This window comes from Lepidothrix coronata, unplaced genomic scaffold, assembly GCF_001604755.1.
Source record: "Lepidothrix coronata isolate B3197 unplaced genomic scaffold, Lepidothrix_coronata-1.0 Scaffold187, whole genome shotgun sequence".
In the NCBI taxonomy this organism is placed as follows: domain Eukaryota; kingdom Metazoa; phylum Chordata; class Aves; order Passeriformes; family Pipridae; genus Lepidothrix; species Lepidothrix coronata.
Genome location: NW_016690367.1, coordinates 1349558 through 1362146, shown reverse-complemented (window position 1 = coordinate 1362146; position 12589 = coordinate 1349558). Strand labels below are relative to the sequence as shown.

The following is a 12589-nucleotide window of genomic DNA, read 5'->3' as shown; positions in this document are numbered from 1 at the left end:
GCCGGGACCGGCCGGTGAGTGCGGGGGGCCCGCGGGGCCCGGGGGGCGCCGCCATCTTGGGGGGGGGTGAAGGGGGGACGCCGTGAGGGGAAATGGCGGCGCCGCCGCCTCAGGGCTCGCTCAGCCCGCGGCCCCGCGCGGCGCGGAGGGAGCCTTCAAACCCCCCTCAAACCCCCCCCCAAACCGAGCGAAAAACGCGGGTTTAAGTTTAATAAAATAAATCGCAAAATGCCCACGCTTTCTGGGGTTTGGTTTTGCCCGGGTTTTTTGGCGCAAAAAGGATGGGGGGGGGAAGGCGGTGGGGAAAATCGGGGTTATCGCGGCGCTGGTGAAACTTCCTCGGGAGTGTGACAACTCCAAAGTACTAACAAATATATAAATCCAGCGCGGTAGAAAGAGTTCTTGTAGACTTTCCTCCACCCAAACCCCGGAAACATTTAAGTTGGAAGAGATTTTACATGGGGAGAAAAAAAAAAAAAAAAGGCCGAAACAACATCAAACTTTCTGGCAGCGAATCCGAAGAGCAGAACTAAAGGGACCGGGATTGTGCGAGCGGGGGGGAAAAGTCGGTGGCAAATAAACAGAGGGATAAATATAATCCTCCAAAAGTATCGATCGTCTGCAGGTTGGGATCGGTGCGGGACAATCTGGGGGATGTTTGGGGTCAGGAGAAAGGGATTTGGGACAGTTTGATGGACTCCTGGTGCCACAAGGAGGCGGATTAGATTTTCAATGTGAAAACATTCGATTTATTCAATTACCGCCCTGACAAGTTTATAAAGGAACAAAACCAAACGCGCATTGGCCTGTAATTGGGATTAAGGGATAAAGAGCTCTGATATTTTGTGCCAAGTTGTAAAAGACCTTTCTGGTTTGTGGGTTTTTTTTAATATATAATAAAACAGAAGTAAAAGAAGGGAAAAACGGGTATTTGGTGCTTCAAACTTTTCTTCCCACACAGCAATTAGGAACAGTCCATCATGGTCTCGTCGGTGTTTTGCTTCCCACTTTATGATCCGTAATCTATTTAAATTCCATATTTTTGAGGATGGGAACAGTCTTTTCCTCAGCGAGTATTCCTGCTTGGCAATGTAAGATATGTAATAATGATTAATAGGAGTCCCCGGGGTACTTTGCTGGATTGTAGTCTTATAAAGTAATTACAGATGCAATTAAAACAGAGGACATTTTTGGCCTCTGTGTACAGATTTTGCCCTAAAATTGATTGCGCCTCACACTGCAAATAATCCCATTAAAGCTGAACGCGTGTGAAATGAATTGTAATTCCTGGTGGGTGCCGGGGTGGAAATGGAGCTGAATTGGAGCTGCTTGAGGACAACTGGGTGCAACTGTGGGCAGGTTGTACAGGGCCAGCTCTGTTTTTTCCTGGCCAGAGTTAATTTATGTTGTCTTTGGGGGTTTTATTGCCATTATGAGGGTGAGTTGTTACAGCCAGATGTGCCCTGCAGACCATTCCTGACCCACTGACCCCTCAGGGGCCGTTTTCCTTGCCCCAGCCATGCTGTTTGTCTGCAGTTTTTACCACCAATTCTCTATTTACTCAAATTTTAAGGCTTTAGGTTGATTATGAAAAATAGCATCTACAATTTATTTAAAGCAGCATCTGCAATTTTGCTTAATAATGTGCTTAAAATTTTGTTGGTTTATCTGCAGGAGAAGGTCTCGCTCTCCCTTATCTCACTTATATTTTCATGCAGAGCTTTTAGTCTAAACACTTCTGCATTTAACAATATATTCCATTGGTGGTGGGAGATATAAATTTGAGGGTGAAGCCTCAGTATAAACACCTTGTCCTTTTCCGTGTGAGTGCTGATATTTTTTGGGAGGTGAGATGTGCAGCGACACTGGGACATGGGATCAGATTCCTTTAGGATGATGATGGACATCATAGACTCATGGAATATCCTGAGCTGCAAGGGACCTGCAAGGATCATCGGGTCCAACACGGGACATACCAAGAATCCCACCATGAGTGTTGTCAGAGATGTGGTGATGGAGATGTGTGGATGAGGGTGTGGAGTGTCCATGTGCCAGTCCATGCCTCACCTCTGCACAGTAAAGCACTTTGGAGGCTTAAATCCCATTTTATTTCTATTATTATCAGAGTTGCATAGTTTGAATATCAGGAAAAAACATGGTTAGACTGGGTCAAAGCCAGACTGACTCAGAGCACTGGTTACTCTGGACCTTTACAGTCTTTCTCTGAAATAATAAGGTTCCTGAGTTGCAATGTTGGTTTTTCTTCCCCCCCCCAAACACTGTTCCCTTTCTCCCATAGTTTATATAATTTTTAATCTATTTCAACCTTTTCTCAAGCCCTCCATGTGTGCTGCTTGGGCGGAGGAGCGGGAAGAAGGTGGCAAAGTGGGATGAAAACTTGGATTAGAAACTGGGGGGAAAATGAGCAACTATCTCCTTGTTAAGGACGGCTCTGACACGTGGAATCAATTAGCAGCCAAAGCAAATGAGTTCCCTCCAAACCCCGTTTCTCCTAATTAGCAGCACTCGCTGTGCTCCACAGGTGAGGTGTGAGGGCAGATGTGCTTTGCTGAATTTGGCAGATTACTTTCCAGAGAATCCTTCAACTTATTGGTAAAATACTTCCCTCCCCGAGGAATTGGTGTTTTATTACCAGGTTTAGCATCTTGTGGCTCATCTCCTGTTTGTTTTGTGTTTTTTTTTTTTTTAATTTCTGATTGAATCCAGCGAAGTGATGGGATAAATGCAGGGTAGAGCTAAGCGAACAGGTAGATGTTGTGTTCATGAATCACACAGGATTTGTTTTGACAACCCTATTTATGCTGTAGCTTTTAAACCTTTTGAAAGGCTGAGAGAACTGGGATTGTTCAGCCTGGAGAAGAGGAGTTTGAGGGTGACCTAATTGCAGCCTTCCAGAGCCTGGAGAGGGCCTGCAAGAAAGATGGAGAGAGATTTTTTAAGGGCCTGGACTGGCAGGATAAAGGGGAATGGCTTCCCACTGACAGAGGGCAGCTTAGAGGGGTATTGGGAAGGAATCCTTCCTGTGAGGGGGGGGAGGCCCTGGCACAGGTTGCCCAGAGAAGCTGTGGCTGCCCCTGGATCCCTGGAAGTGTCCAAGGCCAGGTTGGACAGGGCTTGGAGCAACCTGGGCTGGTGGAAGGTGTCCCTGCCCATGGCAGGGGGTTGGGACTGGATGAATTTTAAGATCCCATCCAAACCAACCCATTCCAAGATTCCATGATCCTACTTTGGAAAGCAAGGGAGAGCATCTTATGGGCTACGATGGGTTTGGAATTAATACTGGGCTGAGCTGCTGGTTTGGGGTAAGCTCCCAGTGTTGCTGTCTGATCTTAGGAACTGACTGAGGTCTCATTGCCACCGTGTCTGTCTCCCAGCTCACCCTAATTCCTGTATTAGCATATGCTTCGGGCAGGCTTGGAAGGGCTGTACTGTGACAAATCAACAGCACTGCAAACTCCTGAAAACCAAAGGAGTTTATCTTGCAGCCCAGTGGCAGAACTGACAGAACGTGTTTGCTTGTCCTCAGCAGCCCGTCCCACCCCAAAGGCATCCCTCTCCATTCTTGGACCGTTTTCTCCCTCTAATCTTTCAGTATTTTGAGCAATATTTTCCTTGATTTGTCATTACAAAAATTAGTAGGAGGTGCAGTGGGTGGATCTCGGGATTCCTCAGTTCTGAATTTTCTCTCTTTTCCCCCTTCACTGACACGGGCAGTGAAAGCACTTTAAGCCTCATCACGGCTTGCCACTGGCTACTGACACTTGAGGCATCGGCACAATTCCATTGCAGGCTCTGAAAGTTCATTTCAGTCCCTGACTGATGAGGTTCCTGCAGGTGAGGCTGGTTTTTTTTTTGGGTGATGGTATTAGTTCAGCCTTGCAAAATGTCACTTGCCCGAGGTGAGCGGAAGGTTCTGATGGGTGAGTAAAGAATCATCAGTCACCGTCACAGCAAAGGTGGTTGTGTCTGAGCTGGGAAGTGTTGGAAGCAGCTCCTGAGACCAGATTTGTTCTGCTGCAAGAAGCCGTGAGGGTTTTCTGTGTGTTTCTGTTCAAATTGCAGTTCTGTCCCTCACTCATGTCACAGCAGTGCCTGGCAGATGTGACACGTCGGGCGGCAGCCGCTGCTGCCGGAGCTCAGGGGACGTTGGGGATGAACAGAGCTCCCAGGGCCGGCTCTGAGTGCTCTGAGGAAAAGACCAGCTTTGCCCAGTGCCCCTCTCTGTTTTGGGGAAGGAAGTTCGTTTTTAAGTCGGTTTTTCCCAGAACAGCCCAGGCTCAGGAGGTTCTCTCCATGCCAGCTGCTTCTCCACATGGAATTTTGCCTCCTGGTCCGTGGAAGCTCAGCCAGAAGGGCTGCAAACTTCGTGTTATTACTTGATTTACAGTCTTTGGGTTTATTGCACCGTTGTGTTTCTCACATTTACCCTCACAGAGAGACACTGAAATCCTCATGTCATCGGAAATCAACCCGGTAGTGCCTGAAATGGGATTTCTGTTGGAATGTTTGTCTTCCCATTAGTTCCGATGGTGTTCAGAGAAATAGAGTGAACCCCCATCCACCCATTTATCTCACACTTTGTTTGTTTGTGTGAATTTGTGCCTTTTTTCTTTATTTATTTTTGGTCTCCTAACCAAGGCAAGGTGGATGTTAAAAGCCAAAGCTGGTTTTCTGCAGGAATGATGAAGCGTTTTCCCAAGGCTGCACTGGCTCAGGGGCAGAAATGAGATCACAAACCTGAGTATTCCTGACCTCTGCCTGTGAATTCCCTGTCTAAAGATAAAGCACAGAGGTCTGGGTGGGAGCATATTAATTAAGCCCCATTATCTCTGCCAACCTGGCAGTCATTTATCATTTCATAAATCAGAATCTGCAGCTCGGGACTGAACGACTCATCTCAGTTTTGTTGTATCTTCGTTTGCCTTAATGTTTCTGAGCCTTAAAATGTTAAAGATGAAAAGAAATTGGGACAAGTGAGGAACGTTTGGGCCTGACTGTGGCTCCTCAAAATGTTTCAGGTTAGTTTCTGGTCTCTCTCTTAATTGCACCATTTGCTTCCTTTTATTGTATTATCTGATTTTGTTGTAGATTTTACTGATAGGGAACATATAAGAAAAGTAATTACTTTATTATATTTTCCTATGGATCGTAGTGGATTTATAAAATACAGCAATGAAAAAGACTCGTTATTGTATCAAGTCTTCTCTGGTTGAGTTCAAGATTCTATTCTGCACTGTGATTTTTGACAGTTCTGCAGTGTGAAGTAAATCCTCCAACTTTCTAGACTGGATTGGTGCCTTACCTGGTAACAACATACAAGTGAGAAACAAGGACATAGGACATGAGTGGCCACCGAGCCTGTGGCAGCACAGAATATTTGCAATATATTCTACAGTTTGCAACTAGAAATTGTGCAGAGAGAAGACTTTGTTTTAAACAACTGGCCTGGCATTACCAAGGAAGTGGTGAAATGTTAGTAATGTTTCTGAAAGCCTGGTGATATTCCCTCTCTCCTTCTAATTTCTTGCTCAATTGATTTCTACAGGCAGGAAGTGTTTTAAGTGATTGTTTTCTGCTAATAGAAGTTATGGGCCTGATCTCCCTGATTCTCAGAAATGTCCACCCAAAATACTCAGAAAACAAAGCCCAGTAAATTCAATCCAGCATGAGAAAGACATTTCCTCTGGAAGATGAATTTCCTCAGACTGTGGGGTTGAGTCTTTACGTTCTGTTCCCATCGGTGGTTGGTTTTTGCAGTTTTTGGCAGCTGTATTTTATGTGTTCGTGGTACAACAACAGCTCTGGTGTGAATCACAACCAAGGTCTGATGGCCACAGACATGGGGTTCAGTGTTAGGGGGCGAATGTGTGTGGAGTGGTTCCCAAATGACCTTCAGCTGTTCCCTTCCATTGTGCTCCCGATGGCTGGAAATGAAGACACGGAATTGCCCTCAAAGCTGCAATTCTCAGTCTTGGGGAGGAAAAGATCAATTTGAAGTGAAATAAATTTGGACTTGAAGGGGCTTGAGAGCTCTGAAAAAATCAGATTGTTGGTACCACATCAGGCATTCAGAACCAGACCCCCCACCTTCTGCAGGTGTTGATAATCTTCCTCTTCCCCTTCTCCTCCTCCATGGAATTGGATCCACTGACTCCTTTGGATTATTATTTTGCTAACTTTTGCCCTGTATTTAACCCAAATCATTACCCTCCTGCTCCTTAAACATCTGAAGTGTTTTGCCTCTTAACCAGCAGTAACGTTCCTTCGCAGAAACAGCTTCACTTTTATTGATTCCTCATAATAGCAGAGAATCAGCAAAGCACCACATTATTTATTAGACTGAAAGGCACCAAGAAACATTGTGTTGTTTTATATTAAATGACCAGGTATAAGAGCCCTGATTACCTCTGTTGATGGGTCTGGTAGGAATGTCCAGCTGGAACACAGTAACTGGCTGCCCAGGGAGCCACTTTAAGATGCCAAATACTTATTTTTTGTTTTTGCTGTTTAATCCTTTTTACCCCCCTCTCTTCCTGCTCTGTTCCATTTCTTGCGTGCACGATGAAATGTCTTTTTCCTTAATTCCTTTCAAAAATATCTCAGGAAGGACAGATTATTTCTGTGGGATTGTGTGGATTTTATATTAGCAAATCTGCTCTGTTGTGTAAAGGAAGATGCAGTGCTGACAGTAACAGTTGTGCAATTCCAGAATTTAGGAATGAGGGATATTGCCTTGAAGAACCTCAGGATGAAACTGTAGGTTGCCTCCATGATCAGCCAGACCTCAGATCAGAGACTGTTAATAAGGATTCTGGTTGGTTTTTTGATGTTAATTTATATGTTTTTTGGGGCTGGACTTGCCCAGCTCACCTGGCTGGGGTTACATCATCAGGTTATTGCAGGAGGAAGCACCAGCCTCTGTCTCTGCTGGTTTGGGCAGAATCAGAACTGTTGATTCATGTGCAGGAGTGTCACTATCCCAAAAATTACCCTGCTCCTGCATGGTGACATTGGCTCCTGGACAAACTCTGCTGCAGAACAGCACGTGGAGCTCTGGATCTGCTCCTTCCACTGACCCTCTGCCCATGGTACTGAGCTGTCCCAGTCATCCCAGTCATCCCATCCCTGGGATGTGCACTGGGATGCTGCTGCTCTCCTGGTGATTGAGGGGAGTGAATCCTCCAGGAAACTGAGTCCCCTTAGAATTCTTGTTCCTTCAGAACAGATTGTTTCTCTCTGTGCTGAAATGAAAATGGTGTTCTGTCTCTTCAGGGCTGCAGAGGAGGAAGTGAGTGAGCCTTCTAGAAGCAAGTCCAGCATCTTTGAAGCTTTAAGAAATACAGGCTTTAGATAAAGAAGAGGAAAGAGGAGGAAGAACGTTTGGGATAAGGCTTTGATAGGGTGCTGGAGGCAGGATCCCAAGCCCAGGAAGCAGGCAGGAGTAGGAGGATGGTGCTTCTCAACTCATCGAGGAGCTCTTCCTCAGAGGTGAAGCAGATGCTTTTAACTGAGTTCAGCAGGTTTGAGCAAAGCAGGGACGGCTGAGGAAAGATCTCAGACTAATGAAGTGCTTGGAATAAAAGCTTTGGAGCAGAGCTTGCAAATGCAGCCACCTTTGACTTGCCTCTTTCATTCCGGAGTTCAGTAGCTCCATACTGCAGATAGTGAAGAAGATCAAGGAATGAGTAATCCTTGCAGCTATTTGCTCATCAGAAAGGTGGTTTTTTAATTTAAAATTTATATTTTTTTTTTCCTGGTGCTGGGTCGCATTTGCAGGTCAGGACTAATAAAAGTTGCATATTGACACTATTTAACACACTTTAATGGTTTTATCTGCGCCAGTGAAGTGTTCCTGCATAGCCTAGGGAGTTTTTTAAGCTCAAAGGAAGACTCTCTGAAGTCTGCCACGTATCATTCCTTTTCCATTGCTGCCCTGTGTGTGTCTGGAGAGGTTTTCTTGTGCTGTATCTGGATTTCCTCTGTGTGTGTGTGTGTGTGTGTGTGTGCAGGGGATGGGTGCCAAACAAAGAAGAGCAGGTTATTCCTCAGTGTCACTGTTCTTCAGCAATATTCCCTCTGCCTGTCCCACATTCCTCTGCTCCTCTGGGAGGTTCATTTCCCACCAGAACAAGTGTCGTCGAAGATGGGTTGAGAGCCACTTGTGGCCCCTGGCAGCTCCAGATGTTTGCAGTGTTGATGCAGCACAGCTGTCACCGTGCTCTGAGGGCTTTCAAGCCCGTCCAGCTCCAGCTGGGGGTCACACAGGACAAATCCTGTGGAATGTGCCCCTTCTGTCGGCAGCTGGGGGGGTCCTGCTCGTGCTGGGATTTTAGGGAAGTCGCTGCACGTGGTAACTGCGATAGAATTGTGTTTGTTGGGCAGATTTGAACATCAGAGCTCCTCGTTCTTGCAAGTCTTCCCTGGTTTGTCTTTTCCCTGCCTGGAATCGTTGGTCCCTGAGGGCATGGAGAGACTTTAGGTTGTGATGCAGGAATGTGTGGACTGTTCATGGGCAGTGAGTGCCCAGTTCCAGCAAGGACGATCCAACATCCGTATTGGACCATGGAGAGCAATGAAATATCAATGAAAAACATCACTTGGACTTATCAGGATTAGCCCAAGTGCTGGTGAGGAGACTGAGAAAGGCTTTAAATAAAAGCCAGGTGACTCATATCTCAGTCTGGGTTGTGAGTGGTGCTTTGTGGTTTTTTCTTTTTTTCTTCTTTTCAGGTGTTTAATGGTGCATTAAAAACTGGATTGATCAAACCAGTGCACACGAGTGGTGCCACTGATGCAGAGCAGGGAAGATGTACACACAGAAGCCCCCGTGCATGATTTGAATGTCAGATTACTGGAGCAAATTATCCATCAGGACAGTGCAGATGCCTGGGGTTTTGTTAAAATATCAAATACAAATTAATTTGCGTTAGGAAGAACTCAGGAGAAAGTAAATACATGTCATATATTGGAGTTATTCCTTACATTTTCATGCTCTCATTCAGATGAAACATCCATATATATCTCTTGCTAGGTATAGAAATGGTTGTTTCTATTCTCCCATCAATAATGTGCTGTTTTTAGGGGCTGCCCATGAAGGATTTTCATATGTACAAAAAATATATAAAGGCAGAAGCTTTTAAACTTAGCCAGCTGTATTAAAGGCATCGAAACAAGATGGACTTGTTTGACATTTGTCTTTCCAGTTAAAGGGTTACTAAGAATAAAGAAATATAATGAGATTTGTAACTGTGTCCTGGTTATAGCTTTAAGATTATATCTTCCTTTGTCACTTTTACAGGGGGCAAGGTTTCTTCAAAATTAAAATATTACAGATAAAAGGGGTTTTTCTCTGCTGAGGTGGTGGGTCAGCACACAGCTAATAATTACACCCCTCTCCATGGGATTCTGAGAGTCACTCAGTGGAAGTTTGTAAAGGACTTTGACAGAACTCATTACGTAATTCAATGTGTTTGAACATTTTAATTTAATAGTTGTCTTGTTTTTTTGCTTCCACAGTGCCCAGACCAGGCGTGTCCTACTCGGAATCCCAAACCTGTGAGCAAATGGATTGCTTTGAGAATGGGAAGTTTTGTACTCAGACAGGCTCCCAGCAGCACAGGGACAGGTAAAGAAACCTCAGATTTTTCCTGGGTTTTGTTTAAAAATGTTTGAAGGGAACATTGTGGCAGAGAAAAGTGTTGCTGTGAGTGGAATGAACTCCTGAGAGCCAGTGTTACTGTTCTGTATCCAGCAAATCCTGCAGACACTTCTTCAGGCTCTCAGTCCAGGCCTCCTTGTTCTTCCCCAGAGGCACAGAGACACTGCAGGAGTGTTGCACTTTTAATTCGGTTTTGTTTTCAATGTTGGATGTTTAATGCTTGTCAGAGACCTTCCAGATGATTGCAGAAACAGGGGAAATAATAGAAATGTTCCTACCAGCAGTGGCTGTCAGGTGACTGAGGCTGGCAGACCTGTCAGACGGCTCCGGAGGAAGAGAAGACTCCCTCTGGATTCGGAGGATGAGGAGGAAAATGCATATGAGGATGAGGTAAACGAGGCTGCATGTCCTTGCTTTAAAGGGAGCTGTGAAAAGCAGGGGCAGTTGTTTGTCTCAGAGTTCCCTGAGCAGAGGAAACTGAGCTGAGGGAGGTTGTTCTGTACCCAGGGAATGGTCTGGGGCTGATCCTGATTTACACCAGTGATGGGAATACCTGCTCTGAGGAATTACAGGGGGCAGTGAATAGCTCATGTGGAGTGAAAGTCAGGCTTTCAGACTGTAACTTTCCAGGGGTAGTTGCAGCCCTGTACACCAGCTCTATTTCACAGTAATAAAACCACAGGCCTCCAAAATACCTTCTCTCAGTCAAGTACTGTTTTGTGATATTGAAGATTAGTGCCAAACCACAGGGTTTGGTTGGGTTTTATCAGCATGTACCCTGTGAGAATGCTCAACCAGAAACCTGTATTAGTGGTGGATAAACAGAAGTTCCTCAGTCCTGAGCTGATCTTCCCTTGATTTTCCTGAAGTTAAGGACCCTTTGTGCAACCCTGTGCTCTGCCCCTGCCCGTGCAGTGTGTCTGAGCCATTTCATTTATATTCACACATGACCCATGGTTCTGTACAGCTGAGCCACTTGTGGAGGTGTTGCTGGGTACTCGAGCTGCAGCCTCTGATGTCATGAGCAGTTTAACTCATCTCCTTGCTCAGCTTTTCCCTGTGATGTGGGTGAGATGTTTTAGGGGATGGATGTTTTCAGAAGTCCTTGAAATCTCTCTCTTCCCCCTTCTCCTCCTCCTCTTTAGGAACTGCCCCCCTTGTCCCTTCTGGGGCGTGTCTGGTGGCACCTTTGCTTTGCACATTTGGCTTTTTTTTTTGGTTTGTTTTGGGAAATGACAACCTGGGAGGAATCAAACCTGAGTGTGAGAAGCACACAGAAGAAATGTGAATGAGAATTGGGAATTGGGCTTGGAGTGTGGCACAGGGAAACCAAGTGGTCTGGGGGGGGAGGTTCATCCATGGCAGGAGTTCCTTGAAGCTTCTGCTTCCTTCAGGCCTTCAGCAATGGCTTTTTTTTCCCCTTCTATCCATTCCCTGGCATGGAGGGACACGAGAAAGGGAAAGGAAAACGGAGTTACAGTAAGGCTGCTGACGTGAGGAGCAAATCCTGCACTGCAGAAAGCAAATCCTCTGTATTGTAATGGAGATTTTGGGCCTGTGCTGCTCTTCTGCAGCCACATTTAAATGAACTCCAGGAGCATGTATTAAATAACTTGTAAAGCACTTTGGGATACTGCAGGATCAAAGTTATCTGTGTAGCATTCCCTACTGCTGTTCTTGCAGGGTTATTCAAGAGACATAATACTGGCTAATAGTCCTGGTTGTAGTTACCTGTTCCATCCTTATTGTACCTGCATTGTGAGATGATCAGAGGGAGGGAAAACCAACCTTGCTAAACTTCTTTTTAACATATCTGTGTCTAGGAGAAGAATAAATCAAATAATATGAAAAGCCGCAGAAACACTAAACCAATAAAACAAGGTGAGCTAAGCTCAGAGTCTCTTTTCTTTAATGTTTATAGATTTTTTTTTAGTAGCTATTATAAAGTGAATAATAATAATAATAACAATAATAATAATAATAATAATAATAATAAACAGAAGAGGAAAGGACAGTAGAGCTCATTTCACATTCAGAGTAGCTTATTAGGTACAAAACCCTCTTACCACAGGCAGCTTCTGGGATGTATTAGTGGGAATATCCTGGATTTCCCTGCATGATGGGCACAGTGTGAGGATCTGGAAGGAGCCAGCCTGATCCAAAGCTCACTGAAGACAATAAGAATCTGCTTTCCATTGACTTTGGAGGGCTTCACAGCCAGAGCCTATAATGCTAAAGAGAAAATGAGTTGTAAACAATGAAGTTGATTCTAGACTGTGACTTAAATGTGTTACATACCTTGAGTTAGTGTGTTACTGGGGGGAGATGTTTAATGTACATTGAAAACGTGATTTTCTGTGTGTATGACTGTGGTTCTAGAATGAATCCAAGTTATTTTCATTATCTGGGAGCTGCCTCTCTAATAGATGCATTGTGTTATTAGAAAGCTATAAATACATGTGTGTGTGTGTATATATATATATATATAAAATGTTGTGAACTGAATGAAAATTCACTTGGTTTTTCATTTATTGTATTTTAGGTTTATTGCAGCTGCAGTTATATGCCTCTCTGTGCTGTCTGTTAGTTTATATTTAACCCTTTATTCCTCTGTGAAATACCAGGAGAAGGAATTAATTTCCACATTTTTAAGTTATTCTGCCTTGTCCAGGCTTTCCACTGGCACCTTTCCATGGGCATCTTACCAGGGAATACGGGTGCCATGATCCATTTGACCTGTGACAAATTTTCATTCAGTGAGGAATGAGCACGGTTTTCCTACTGCTGGAATTCCTCCTTTTCCTCAAAAGTTGGGTAACACTGCCTCCTTTGGGGTGCCACAGCAAACCAGCTGGAGTGTACGTGGGAGGAGAAGGAGAAGAGAGGAGGAGAAAAGCGGGAAGCATCGGA

General features: G+C 44.8%; 1 protein-coding gene across 5 annotated transcripts in view; it reads left to right on the top strand.

The window, feature by feature from the left end:
- The first annotated feature begins 6 nt into the window (after positions 1–6).
- The window catches only part of LOC108505226 (lethal(3)malignant brain tumor-like protein 3), a 40994-nt gene continuing 28411 nt past the window's right edge, over positions 7–12589 (top strand). For 3 of the 5 annotated variants that reach the window (XM_017831048.1, XM_017831047.1, XM_017831045.1), the window contains exons 1-4: positions 7–14; positions 9538–9646; positions 9961–10069; positions 11503–11560. In XM_017831048.1, the coding sequence (XP_017686537.1) occupies positions 9585–9646; positions 9961–10069; positions 11503–11560 (229 nt within the window). In that variant the 5' untranslated portion in view covers positions 7–14; positions 9538–9584. Of the gene's footprint in view, positions 15–9537; positions 9647–9960; positions 10070–11502; positions 11561–12589 lie in introns of those variants that run through there. The other 2 variants (XM_017831046.1, XM_017831049.1) reach the window with 2 other exon arrangements.